General features: G+C 42.7%; 1 protein-coding gene across 1 annotated transcript in view; it reads left to right on the top strand.

The window, feature by feature from the left end:
* Nucleotides 1–13,661, top strand: part of dacha (dachshund a) — a 954,430-nt gene extending 940,769 nt beyond the window's left edge. Inside the window, exon 12 of the mRNA XM_060935796.1 lies at nucleotides 13,503–13,661. Within this exon, the coding sequence (XP_060791779.1) occupies nucleotides 13,503–13,540 (38 nt within the window). The 3' untranslated portion in view covers nucleotides 13,541–13,661. The remainder of the gene's footprint in view (nucleotides 1–13,502) is intronic.
* The last annotated feature ends 245 nt before the right edge of the window (nucleotides 13,662–13,906 follow it).

Here is a 13,906-nt window from a genome sequence, read left to right as displayed (position 1 = left end):
TTCCAAAAAAGTTGGGATGCTGTGTAAACTGTAAATAAAAACCAGAATGTGATAATTTGCAAATCATGGAAACCCTATATCTCATTGAAAATAGTGCAAAAACAACATATCAAATGTTTAAACTTAATTTTTATTGTATTTTGAAATTATGCTCATTTTGAATTTGATGTCAGCAACATGTTTCAAAAAAGTTGGGATATGGTCATGTTTACCACTGTGTTGCATGACCTCTTCATTTAACAACACTCTGTAAACATTTGGGAACTGAGGAGACCAATTGCTGTAGTTTTGAAAGAGAAATGTTGTCCCATTCTTGCCTGATATACAGTTTTAGTTGCTTAACAGTTCAGAGTCTACTATGTCATATTATGTGCTTCATAATGTGCCAAATGTTTTAAATGGGAGACAGGTCTGGACTGCAGGTAGGCCAGTTTAGCACCCGGACTCTTTTACTGTGGAGCCATGCAGTTTTAATGTGTGCAGAAAGTGGTTTGGTATTGTCTTGCTGAAAGAAGGAAGGCCTTACCTCTAAAAGATGTTATCTGGATGGCAGCATATTGCTCTGAAATGTGTATACTGTATATCATTCAGCATTAATGATACCTTCCCAGATGTATAAACTACTCATGTCATGTGCAATAATGGACCCTTGTACCATCACAGATGCTGGTTTTTGAACTGTGCACTGATAACAAGCCAGATGATCCTTCTCCTCTTTAGCCTGTAGGACATGGTGTCCATGATTTCTAAAAAGAATTTCTACGTTTGATTCATCAGACCTTGGGACAATTTTCCACTTCACCTCAGTCTATGAAAAAAGAGCTTGGGCCTAGAGAAGGTGGCAGTGTTTCTGAATATTGTTTATATATGGTTTTAACTTGCATGTGCGGATGCAGTAATGAATTGTTTTCACAGATTATGGTTTTTCTGAAGTGTTCCTGAGCCCAGACAGTGATTTCCATGACAGACACGTGTCTGTTTGTAATGCAGTGTTGCCTGAAGGCCTGAAGATCACAGGCATCCAATGTCAGTTTTCAGCCTTGTCTCTTGCATACAGAGATTCCTCCAGATTCTCTGACTTTTAATGATATTATGTACCATAGATGATGTGATCCCCAAATTCTTTGCAATTTTACATTGAGGAATGTTATTCTTAAATTGTTGCACTGCTTGCCCATGCAGTCTTTCACAGAGTGGTGAACCCCTCCCCATCTTCACTTCTGGGATGCACTTTTTATACCCAATCACGTCACTGACCTGTAGCCAATTAACCAAATTAGTTTTTTTAAGCATTACACAACTTTTTCAGTCTTTTGTTGCCCCATCCCAACTTTTGTGAAATGTATTGCTGACATCAAATTCAAAATGAGCTTATATTTTTCAAAAAACAATAACATTTCTCACTTTCAACATTTGATATGTTGTCTTTATACTATTTTCAATGAAATATAGGGTTTCCATGATTTGCAAATCTTCATGTTGTTTTTATTATTTGTTTTACACAGTGTCCCAACTTTTTTGGATTTAGGGTTTGGAGCGGGGGGGGGTCAAGCGTCGGCTGTGAACGGTGAGGAGTCAGTAGGCAATGTGTGATGAGGTGCAACTGTGTCTTACTGGCTGTCTATTAATGTGTGGCTCTGTGTGTCTTTCAGACAGCCAGGAAGGAGAGAGAGAGAGAGATGTGACACCCTGTTGCATGTGTATGTAGTGTGTCTACCTAGTAGCAAAAGTCACTGAAAAGTGCCAATATAGTATCTCATCTCATTATCTCTAGCCGCTTTATCCTGTTCTACAGGGTCGCAGGCAAGCTGGAGCCTATCCCAGCTGACTACGGGCGAGAGGCGGGGTACACCCTGGACAAGTTGCTAGGTCATCACAGGGCTGACACATAGACACAGACAACCATTCACGCTCACATTCACACCTACGGTCAATTTAGAGTCACCAGTTAACCTAACCTGCATGTCTTTGGACTGTGGGGGAAACCGGAGCACCCAGAGGACATGGGGAGAACATGCAAACTCTGCACAGAAAGGCCCTCGCCGGCCATGGGGCTCGAACCCGGACCTTCTTGCTGTGAGGCTACAGTGCTAACCACTACACCACCGTGCCACCGCCAATATAGTATATTGTATATAAAGTATAAGTGCATACTTCAAATTGGAGCATCTGTTTCCAGTTCCTCAGTGACCACTCCCAGCATAAAGTTATGCTGGTGCCAAAACCTGGAATCTGAGGAATGAACACCACCATGGAGCTCGCACGAGTCAGGGAGCTCCTCCAGACCCTCATGGTTAACCTCCAATGCCAGCACCAAGAGATACTTGCCCTGTCCAATGAGCAGGCACAGTGCTTCCAGGCCCTGCTTGAGATCCAGGCGAAAGACTGGCAGGTGATGCAGATCTGGGTCCAGGCAGTGGGTACTCCGGCGGATGCTCCTGTGGCCAGTGTTCCTGTGCAGCTGGTTAAGATGGGGCAGCAGGATGACACGGCAGCCTTCCTCGAGCTATTCAAGTGCGTCATGGAGGTGAGCTTGTGGCCAAACTTGCCGTGGGTGGCTTGCCTATTGCTGGTCCTGTCAGGGGAAGCACAGTTTGCAGCTCGGCAGCTCCCCACCACCAAAATCCTGGCATATCCGGACTAAAGTAGGTTCTAATGCAACTAGCCAGCCATGGCCTGGAGGAGCATCATCAGTGGTTCCATGCGCTGGTCTGCAAGTGTGCAGCAGCTCTGAGATGCCTGCCAATGGTAGTTACAGGCAGATGAGTGCAGTGTGCAAGACATCCAGCATGATACTGGAACAGTTCATTGCCCAACTGCTGAGCAAGACCCCAATGTGGGTCTGGTGTCGCCGAGCAGCATTGCTGGAGGAGGTGGTCTGACTGGCAGAGGAAAATCTGATGGCATTTCTGGGAGCAGGCACTCCCACAGCTTCTTTTCCCCTTTCTCTCTCTCTCTCTCTCTCTCTCTCTCTCACTTTCTCCCCCTCCCTCTCACTCTTGCTCTTGTTGCCCCTCCCCTACCCCAGCCCTGTGGAAACAGGGGCCAATTCCCCTGAAACTCACTCCCCAAACTCATGTCTGTCCTCATGTTACTTCTCTCCATTCTCCTTCTGTGTCTATGCCACAGTTAACCACCTCTCTCCCTCTCCATAGGTGGACTCATCCATGCCCACCAGAACTGGGAGCAAGCCTGGGCAGGTCTGTTGGTGTGGAGGGAAGGTGGGGAATTAGTGCTTCCCCAAGGAGGTGGGGTTACTGATTCACGTTCCTGATGCACTGCAGGCTTCCCCTGATTGAGCAGAAGCATACAGAGTTATTGTGAGTATTCAAGGGGGTACACATCAGGCTTTGGTGAATCCTGGTTGTCATCAGACCTCCATGCATCAAAGCCTGATTCAGTGCAAGGCACCGGGAAATGCATAATTGGTGAAGGTCAAGTGTGTGCACAGTGACATTCAGAGATATTCACTAATGCTCATCACAATTCACTTATGGGGAGAAAAACATAGTGTGGAGATGGCGGTTAGTCCGCGCCTCACCCACCCACTTATCCTGCAAACAGATTGGCCAGGGTTTAAAACATTAATGAGAAGGTTACCCACCATGCAGGTGGGTCCTGCATGTCATGGGGGAATCACACTGCAATGTTAGCTGGGGACCATCCCAGGACAGTCCGTGTCAGCTCTGCATCATGATGACACAGAGAGTGGGGATAGCTCTCGTCTCTCTCTGGGGAACCACTTAGGGTATTTCCCATTGGAGTGGTTGTGTGAAGAGTCTTTGAGACATGCTTTTGACCAAGTGAAAGTAATTGATGGCCAACCCCTGCAACCTAACATTGTGCTATCCTTCCTGTATTTTTTGTATTTTTAAGGATAAGCTATATCAGGTGGTGCAGGACACCCAAACTAAAGAAAAGATGACACAATTGTTGGTCCCGAAGAGTCATAGGGAACTCTTATTCCATGTGGCTCATCATAATCCTATGGCTGAGCACCTGGAACAGGATAAAACACTGAATCTTCTCATGGCCCATTTCTATTGGCCAGTGTTTCACGCTAATGCCCACAGGTGGTGTGCGGCTTTTCGTGAATGCCAGCTGGTGAATCCAGCAGTCACACCAAAAGTGCCCTTGCACCCATTACCATTGAGATCCCCTTCAAAAGAGATGGCATGGATCTTGTCAGTCCATTAGATTGGTCTGCACGTGGGTACCGCTTTCTGTTAGTAATAGTGGATACTTGGATACAATGCGATACTTGGAAGCAGTGCCTCACTGCAATATCTCAGCACACAGCATTGCAGAGGCACTTTTCTGCATTATCTCCTGAGTTGGGATTCCAAAAGAAATCCTGACTGATCACGGCACTACTTTTATGTCATGCGCATTGTGCAAATTGTATGAATTATTGGGAATTAAATCAATTTGTACTAGTATTTATCATCTGCAAACAGACGGGCTGTTCGAACGATTTAACCAAATCCTTAAAAACATGATTTGTAAGTTCATTCATGGGGACATTAAAAACTGGAATAGGTGGCTAGACCCCCAGTTGTTTGCAGTGCGCCAGGTCCCACAAGCCTCCACCGTGTTTTTCCCATTTGAATTGCTATATGAGCACAAGCCCCGTGGTGTCTTGGACATCATTAGAGAAAATTGGGAGTAGGGGCCTTCTCAAAACAAAAATGAAATGTAATACATTCTCGACCTGAGAACAAAACTCCATGCACTAAGTCACATAACCCAGGAGAATCTGCTACAGGCCCAAGAACATCAATGTCACATGTACAACGGAGGGGCATGGCTAAGGGAATTTACACCGGGAGATAAAGTCCACATTTTACTGATCAACTCAAGCTCAGAATTATTTGCCAAGTGGCAAGGGCCCTTTGATGTCACACGGCAAATTGGGGAAGTCGAAGATGAGGTCAAGCATCCAGACAGAGGTGACACATATCAAATTTACCACCTCAATCTCCTGAAACCATGGAGAGAGGAGGTTCCTGTGGCTCTGGCAATGGTAGTTCTGGAGATGGCAGAGCTGGGACTGGAGGTATGTCTAAAAAGTGTGGCCCAGTTCACCCTGGTCCCCTGTGGAGACCACTTCTCACCATCCCAGATAGCACAGGTTATTAGGTTGCAAGAGGAATTCTGTGATGTGTTCTCGCCCCTCCGTGGTCACACAGATCTCCATAGAACACCATATTGAGACTCCCCCAGGGGTGGTGGTGCACAATCACCCGTATTGGCTCCCCAAGCACAAGAAAAATGTGGTTCGGGATGAGCTCCAGGCTATGTCTGGAGAAGACATGTGGTTAGGTTAACTTGGGGTGGCCTTGGGCTGAAGTGCCCTTGAACAAGGCACTTAGCCCCCAACTGCTCCCTGGGCACTGTAGCATAGCTGCCCACTGCTCTGGGTATGTGTGTGTTCATTGCTCACTTGTGCGTGTGCATGCATGTGTTCACTGCTTCAGATGGGTTAAATGCAGAGGACAACTTTCACTGTGCTTGAGTGTGCATGTGACAGAGTATTCTTCTTCTTCTATGCTTAAGATGGGAGTAATTGAGGAGTCACACTATGATGGGAGCAGCCCAGTGGGCTTGGTTCCCAAGACTGATGGGTCTGTCTGGTTCTGTATGGACTATAGAAAAGTCAACATAGAAAAGTAAATTTGATGCATATCCAATGCCTTGCATTGATGAACTGCTTAATTAGTTTGGCACGGTTCACATTTGTTTGACACTGGATTTAACAAAGGGACACTGGCAGATCCCCTTGACTCCATTATCCTGCAAGGAAACAGCCTTTTCTATGCCGTTTGGTTTACACCAATTTGTCACCCTTCCTTTTGGGTTATTTGGGGCCCCAGCAATGTTTCAGTGTCTCATGGACTGAATTCTCTGTCCCTACAGTGCATATGCGGTGGCCTATCTGGATGACAATCATCTATAGTAATGATTAGGAGTGGCATTTCCAACATCTTAGGGCGGTCCTGAGGTTGCTGAGGCTCACTGGGCTCACAGCAAACCCGAAAAGGTGTGCTATTGGATGGGTGAAAGTATGGCATCTGGGGTTCCACTTGGGTCATGGGCAGGTGCATCCCCAAATCGATAAGAATGCAGTGATTGACACCTTCCCAAGACCTAAGACCAAAAAGGGGGTGAGGCAGTTCCTGGGGCTGGCTGGTCATTATAGGTGGTTCATGCCTAACTCTTTGGACGTCACCAGCCTGTTGACTGACCTCACTAAAAAGAGGGTGCCAGATCCAGTCCAGTGGATGGAGGCGTGCAAAAAGTCTTTTGCTCAAATAAAGGTGGCTTTGTGTAGGGTCATAAAGGACTTCTGGTCCTTTATGACCCGACATGCCTACTTAGATCAAAAGGTGCAGGCTATTTGCTGCTACCTCGTATAGTGAAGGCTACATCAGGGGGCAGAGCCTTTTCTTACAAAGCCCCACAGTTATGGAACAGCCTTCCAAGTAGTGTTTGGGAATCAGACACAGTCTCAGCATTTAAGTCTAGGCTGAAAACATATCTTTCGATTAAGAAAAAGAAAAAACTAACAATGAAAACATATCTGTTTAGTTAAGCCTTTTGTTAATGGTGCTTATGAGGTAAAGGTGTAGATCTGGAGGGTCCTCAGACATAGAGTGTTTTGGTAAACTGGGATCTATGGATGCTGTCAGTCCCCCACTCACTTGCTCACTCAAGTTTGTTGACAGTGTAGTGGCTGGCTGCTTTATGTCCTGGTGATTCTTTATGTCCTGGTGATTCTTTCTGTGGAGGACATTGAAGATATCTACCTATTCGGAACCATGATTACAGGACTTTTGCTGATTGGATTAGGCATTGCCCTGGTATATCGAGGAAATCAGACAACGGTGACAGCTGTTCAAAGCCCCACAAAGCTGCCCGATATGATTGGAGTGGTGGGCAAAGCTGTTGGCACTCAGACTGTGGACATTCAGAACTTTAACCACAAAATGGTTGTTATCTCGGAGCAGCTTTCAGCTTTGTAAGGAATACGTTTTTCGGAGATCAATTTGAATAGAATGGACGGAATGGACAGATATGGACGAGCAGTGTGGACGTGCAAAGACTGCATCTGGAAAGACCAAACAATTCATATCTTATCGACATTCGGCGCCCTGAGACAGCACCGGCCTTGGTTCAGGCCATTGCTGAGACAACATTTCCCCCTGAAGGTCACTGCCGGGAGACACTCTCGCATTCCTCGCATTCCTTCTCTAACTCTCCGCAGTCGCCATTTTTACCCCCAGTGTGACAAGCGGGTGCGTGACCAGCGCCTTCATGGCTGCAGGAGCGGACGGCTGCTTGCTTGTGCTGGATTACCTCCTCCCCTCCCCTACCCCCCTTACCCCTTACCCCTGATTCCCCCCCTCAAGTCCCGTGTTTAAAGTGTACTTGTGTTGTTGTGTGCTTATGTGCAAAGGTTTTATAAATGTTCCCACACTGTACTCCTGACAGGAGCATAGTGGGGGGGGGTGTTCTTTTTTTCCTTATCTCTCCTCATGTTGTGTTTCCTTTTTATCTTTATCCCTGTCTTCCTGTCCTGTCTACCCTATGTCAATTGTATGTTGTATATGTACGGACAGGTTGACGGCAGGGACGCAGGAACTCATCTGAAGTGCAGGGTGCTGTAGGCTATGTCATCGGATGATGCACCAAATATAGCCCAAAGGCTATATTCTCAGTATTATTTCTTACAGTAGGCTACTAAAAGCCAGGCCAGAGCTATAATCTTACATTTACTGAGACACTCACATGTATTCAATAATAAGTGCATTTATTTTTTTAGACAAAAGATGAAAAATACAAAGTGCGTTCTCAGCCAGAGCGCGCCGCGTAGCTGTCCATGGTATCAAACATCCAAACTATGATAGGTCGTACTCATAGGCGTACATTTTTAGGTGACAAAAACAAGATAACCATAACCTTAATAAGATTATATATCTTCCTCTACACGGCATGAGCTAGAAGTTCCAGAATCTCATTTTGGGTTTCGCACCCCATCCAGTTATCCCGTCTGAGAAGCTAGTCACGTGCCGCTGGTTCGGAATACGTCCTCTCCAGCATCAGCTGCCAAAACACACCATCACGATGATGTTGTCCTCTTATAGGTAGCCCCTCACGTCCCAGAAACTTCAGCGATCTGAAGGCTAGCTCTAAAACTGCCTGCGCAGTCATCTGATTTTTCGCGATTGCGTTTGATAGCAATGCATTAATGGGCGTCATCTTTAATGCCGTTAGTTTATTTAAAGCTTCAAGATGAAAGCGCGACTTCTCGTGACTGTTGAACTTCTCATTTGCCTTTCGCCAGTTTCAGAACCCCCCTCTCACAAAACTGCCAGCACTTGCTATTTCTGTATCTTTATTGACAAGGCCCTTCTTGATCGCAGAGCAGCAATGAAAACACAGAGCGCTGTCATGCTCTTTATCATAGTGTAGCCATGACCATCGATTAAACCATCCAGGGTTAAAGGACCGGGAGAAATTTTCCTTGCCAAAGCGTCTGGCTGGGAACGAGTGGTCTGTTGGTTGAAAGGGTTTATCATCGGGTACATACCCACTTGTTGCCTCGCTGACAGGGGAGGTGGTAGCCCTACTGGTGCTTTCACTACAGCCAGTTAGCTGCTGGTCAGTGGCAGTGCTACAGCCAGTGCTGGAGTGGGAAGCCTGCCCTGATGATGAAGGCCTCTCGTCCTCCTCCTGAACTTCCTCATGCCCTCCGTCATAAGACTTTTTCTCTTTGGCTTTTTGGCCCCCTCCATCTTTAAAGAAATCAGAAATCCTTTTCTGGCTCATTGCTGCTACATTGACACACACCACTAGCTAAACGAACTCTCCCGCCACCAGTGCACTGTTCTACACCACTGTTCTTTCCGGTCTGGTTGAGGTCTAAACGTTTATCACTCACCTCAAACCAAATTTTTAAATTACATTTAAAACTACTTATAAGCATGTAAAAATTAGAAAAAAAAAGTTTTTTCATTTTGTTTTTATTTTAGAATAAAAGAAAAACGTATGCCTGAATTTACAATGCCAATGTTGTAGTTGCGTCTGTTGTCCAGGAGGGGGGTGCTGCAGCACCCCTAGTTCCTGCGTCCCTGGTTGACGGCTAATTTCGCTGGTACATGTGACTAGTAACAATAAAGGGCATCATCATCATCATCATCATCATTGTCATCCCGTTGATTGAAAACACCTGACTCGAATTTCACCTTCAAATTAACTGCTAATCCTAGAGATTCACATACTTTTGCCACTCACAGATATATAGTAATGAATCATTTTCCTCAATAAATAAATGACCAACTACAATATTTTTGTCTCATTTGTTTAACTGGGTTCTCTTTATCTACTTTTAGGTCTTGTGTGAAAATCTGATGATGTTTTAGGTCATATTTATGCAGAAATATAGAAAATTCTAAAGGGTTCACAAACTTTCAAGCACCACTGTAGAGCATGTTAGATATTTATCACCAAAAGCACAAGATATCCTAATAGTGTTCATGTAGGACTAGCTTGGATAACATAATGATTTCTTTTTTCTGATCTATTTCCAGGTGACCACAGTCACCCAAAGCCTCCCATTTGGCCATATGCCCTGTTGCATGTAGATATAGGACCAAATAGTAACTGTTCACAGTTTTTGCCTGTTTGGCATAGCCTCTAATTTTCTTGTTGGTTGGACTACTAATAGTTGATAGTATAAATGTGTCAAGATTCAAGCTGCATGTTGAATGCCATTCCCACCAGATGCAATTCCGTATGTGGCATTTTCCCTAAATGGCTTTAAGTTATTTCTAGTAGGCTGCTGTTTTCCAACAGGTAAGAACTGGAGTCATTCAAAATGCTCTCTGAGAAGGCTGAGTTTAACATACCGTATATAGGTGTAATACACAGACTTCTGAAACACTGAGAATTTTAAGATGTGCCATTTGGCCAAAGTTCATTCGACTATTTTCCATAAATTTTTTTGTCACGTACAGAATTCCAATTGCCTCTGTAACTGGTGTGCTGATTCTGCTTAAATTTTTCAAGTTTTGCCACAAATAAAGGGTGTTTGCCTTGCTTGTATCATTGACAAGCCTAGGTAAAGTGAATTTTAGAAACATTGAGTTTACACCACCTTTTTTGAAGCAGAAGAGCTTGTTTTATTCAGATGCCTGGATAATGTGCATGAGGTTACATTAAGTTCTCACTCCCTGCAATTTGTTAACTTTAGGGTATTAGGGAATAAAAAAGTATAGTCAGGGGTTAAATTGGGATTGGTTATGTGGGGGGGCTCTGCCTCGTACCCGCCCCTGCCCCCGCCACCCTGCCCCAATATACTTTTTGGAAAATAACCCTCTAATTTGATAACCATATCATATTGCACAGAGATATACACCTTATCTGTGTGTTGTAGGCCTATGTGTGTCTTGTAGTGCCCCCCTACACATTATGGCAGTTTGAATGTAGATTGGTTGGCCAATGTAACAGATTGTACAGGTTGTTGTACATTGGTTTGAAGGAAATGATTAGTGGGGGGTCTGGGGGTCCTCCCCCAGAAGTTTTTTATTATCATACATGTTATTTGCTGAATTCTGGTGCATTTTAATAAGTTGTTAGCTGACTTTACAGAGGTAGGTTGAGCAATATCATGTTAAATCTTGTCACATGCCTACAGGTGAAAAATGTGAAGGAGAAATGTTCAGTGAGAAAATTTGAAGGCTTGCACAATCTTAAACCAAAACAGTTGATTTATTTTGGAGGATAAATGTTAAATATGCCAAAACACTGTCAGTCAAATTGTCAATTAAATATATTCATGTAGTGAATGCAACTAAATACAAACAACACTATAACATTGGAAGCATTTATTATTATTGTTATTATTATGTATTCAATTATTTATTTGGCATGTGGTGCTTTTTGTATTGTCTAGAACATACATAAGATGAGCATATTATAGCAGCAAAATAGAAGCACAATCATTTGAATGCAGCAAAAGTTTTGCTGCATTCAAATGATTGTGCTTCTATTTTGCTGCTATAATATGCTCATCTTATGTATGTTCTAGACAATACAAAAAGCACCACATGCCAAATAAATAATTGAATACATAATAATTCAATTCATTACACTAATAATACACTAATAATATTAACAATAAATAATAATAAATTAACATTAAATTAAATATTAACAATAAATAATAAAACACTAATAATATTAACAATACAGTGAACATAATCATTATCACATTTTTTATTATTAAAAACAAAATATCAAATAATACTGAAGAGGGGAAAAAATAATACTGATCTAAATATGTTGTGTTTTTATTTTTAGACAGTATGTGTTTTGCTAAACACATACTGTCTAAAAATAAAAACACAACATATTTAGATCAGTATTATTTTTTCCCCTCTTCAGTATTATTTGATATTTTGTTTTTAATAATAAAAAATATGATAATGATTATCTCCCCCTTCCCCCTGGCTAATTTCTGTCGATAACTGGGGACTATGGAAATTGAACTCGCCAAATGCACAGACAGTTCGTTCAAGCACCTCTGATGGATTAGGATCGTATGCAGGTAAAAGGGGAGACGGTGTACGGAGAAAATTATAAACAAGTCACAACGCTGAAACACAAGCCCAAAAACCCGCAAACCACGACTTCTGATTTTTTTTTTAAGCGAGCTCACAAAAAAAGAAACCCCAAAGTCGCTTATAAAAAGTACCAATAGCATGACCAGGGCCATAACTCAGATAGGTTTGGGGGCCTTCTTGCTTGGACACAATTTTTCAGTTCAATCCACATTTTTTTAAAAATGAGATTCACATCAGAGCTTTGTGATGACCTCTCCAATACTTTGCAATACTTTCCAATACTCTGACAGCAATTTTGTTACAAAATTTGAATTTCCCTCCAGGGATTAATAAAGTAATTCTGATTCTGATTCTGATATGACATATCACTGTTCTGTTGAAAAACCCAGTTATGACCAAGTTTTAACTTTCTGGCTGATGTCTTGAGCTATTCTGCTTTATTATTTCTCCTTCCTCATAATGCCATCTATTTTCTGAAGTGTACAAGTCCAGCACTTTTCCAGTAAACCACTCTCACTACATGATTTTACTTCGTTCCTGTGCTTCACAGCGTTCTTGCATGGTGATTCTTTGCATTAAAAGCCTTACTTTAAATAGTGCTGATGGCCAAACAATTCAGTTTTTTGATCCATCTAACTGGAGAACACTCCTCCAAAAGACTAGGTCTTTATCCTAATGATAATCTGCAAACTTCAGTCAGGCCTTTTTAGGCCAGTCTGAAGGGTAAGCATATATCCAGTATGGGCTTTTTCACTTGTGTTGCAGACTTTCAGGCTGTGGCAATGTAGAGCCCTCTTAATGGGGATGTACATACAGCATCTTGATGCCTCAAATTCCATCAGTTATTTTGTTGTTTTTGTGCCTTCTTCCTGAATGATGCAGATACTTGATGCTCATGGTCCCTTCAATTAAGGTGGAACTGAAGTTGGGGAGGACCACAATCCTTTTTCTAAGGGTTTGGCTGAGTTGTTTGGCTTTTCCCATGTTATCAAAGGCACAAATGCACTGACCTTAAATACAGCCACAGTGCACTTCCAATTAACTCCTAATTATGACACTTGACTAATCAGAAGCTTCTAAATGTTATTACATTTACTTCTGGAATCTTCCAGATTGGTTAAAGTGTATGTAAACTTTTGACCCACATTAACTCTGATATAGTCAATTAATTTTTAATTGATCTTTCGTCCATTTATTTCTAAAATAAATTTGTCAATTACCTTTGATGTGAACAAAGTCAATGCCCTAAATGGGACTTGCCAAAAGAAATGTATGGTAACATGACATTTGTTAAATAAATAAATAAATAAATATAGCTCTGCGATGACCTGGCGACTTGTCCAGGGTGTACCCTGCCTTTCGCCCATAGTCAGCTGGGATAGGCTCCAGCTTGCCTGCGACCCTGTAGAACAGGATAAAGCGGCTAGAGATAATTAGATGAGATGAGTTTGAATATCTTTATCCTAGGTGTAAGTAAACTTTTGTCCTGGCCCTGGTAATATGAAATTCATGTGTGTGCTTTTTGATAAATAGAAAATGTCTGGATTTACTCACAAACTTTTGTGATATCCTTCATTTTCTTTCTCCAGACTGTTTACGATATTCAATCTTGCTCAGTGGCACAAGTATGTTTGATATGTAAAAGCACTCCACTGTTTCCTGTGGATGGGTTCCTATTGATCTGGGGTTTCTTGGCAATATCTTCTGCACGAGTCATTCTACAAACTGAGAATGCTGAGACAGTAATTTGAAGATACTACCGTACATAGGAGGAAAATTAAGAAGGAACAAGATTTAAAAATGTAACATTTATCATTTACTTTGTCCCAACATAAATAAACTAACATGCTTTTCATTTTCTTCTTGTGTTTGTCACAGAGAATAGACCCTACTCCAAGCCTCCCATTATGTACTGAGATGGATGTGCAGCTCCTCTTTATGTCCCTCCCTGCCATGAGATGACTTCTGCTATCCTTTTGAACTTCTTGACACTGACGTTGGGGTTTTCACAGGGGCAAGTTCTGAAGTTGATGACCACTGATCATCCAAACCTGTGTACAGGACTCAAGTGTGCGTGAGTGTGTGATGGGGTCCAGTGCAAATGTGCTCTAGCTAAGGATTGCTGTTTGATGGAGATCTCCCACAGCATCACAACAATTTGTTTAAAAAGAAAAAAAACCTCTCTGTTTTTCAAGAACTTGTATGTCCTACCCAGTTTGGAACTCTGTCCTCCTCTGTGCTTACTGTCCTCTAGACACATTTTCCATCTTTATTGCTTTCAG

This window comes from Neoarius graeffei, chromosome 12 (genome assembly GCF_027579695.1).
Source record: "Neoarius graeffei isolate fNeoGra1 chromosome 12, fNeoGra1.pri, whole genome shotgun sequence".
Lineage (NCBI taxonomy): Eukaryota > Metazoa > Chordata > Actinopteri > Siluriformes > Ariidae > Neoarius > Neoarius graeffei.
The sequence above is the reverse complement of the archived record's forward strand: the minus strand, read 5'-3'. Positions and strand labels throughout refer to the sequence as shown.